The sequence below is a fragment of the Terrapene carolina genome, unplaced genomic scaffold, assembly GCF_002925995.2.
Source record: "Terrapene carolina triunguis isolate 2854851 unplaced genomic scaffold, T_m_triunguis-2.0 Scaffold517, whole genome shotgun sequence".
Classification (NCBI taxonomy): domain Eukaryota; kingdom Metazoa; phylum Chordata; order Testudines; family Emydidae; genus Terrapene; species Terrapene triunguis.
The window spans coordinates 2,991,488-2,991,954 of record NW_020664868.1 but is presented as its reverse complement, the minus strand read 5'-3'; the positions used below and the strand labels follow the sequence as shown (position 1 = coordinate 2,991,954).

The 467-nt window shown below is 76.4% G+C and overlaps 1 protein-coding gene across 2 annotated transcripts in view; it reads right to left on the bottom strand.

Annotated features, from left to right (window-relative positions):
• The window catches only part of LOC112115427 (transmembrane protein 87A-like), a 21,972-nt gene extending 21,581 nt beyond the window's left edge, over positions 1–391 (bottom strand). For both annotated transcript variants that reach the window (XM_026658898.2, XM_026658899.2), the window contains exon 1: positions 251–391. In XM_026658898.2, coding sequence (XP_026514683.1) covers positions 251–382 — 132 coding nt within the window. In that variant the 5' untranslated portion in view covers positions 383–391. The remainder of the gene's footprint in view (positions 1–250) is intronic.
• Positions 392–467: the final 76 nt, after the last annotated feature.

Genomic DNA, 467 nt, shown 5'->3' with positions numbered 1-467 from the left:
CGGGCGCCCCCACCCCCATTGTATAGGGGCCCAGAGCAGGGCGCCCCCCCTTGCGTGCTCCCCTCTACATAGGGATCGGTCCCTCCCCTCTATAGGGGCCCAGAAGAATCTGACCCCCGACCTGTGGGGGGGGGCGATTGCCCCGAGGCGGAGCCGCTAATGGGGGGGGATGGGGGAGCGAGCCCCCCCCGCAGGGGGAGGAGCCTCTGTCGCGACAGGCCCCGCCCCTATCGCGCCGCCGCAGACTCACGCTGCGGGGGCTCACGGTCCAGCGCCCCGGCTCGGACCCCGCCCCGCCGGCCGCCGCGGGCCCGAGCGCCAGGAGCAGCAGGAGGGAGAGAGGCCGCGTCCCCCCACCGCCCCGCCGCGCGGCCGCCGCCATCCTCTTCCGGGCCCGGCACCACGTGACCTGCAGGCAGGGGCCGGGGGGAAAGTGCCAACCCCGGGGAGGGGCGAAACACCCCCCC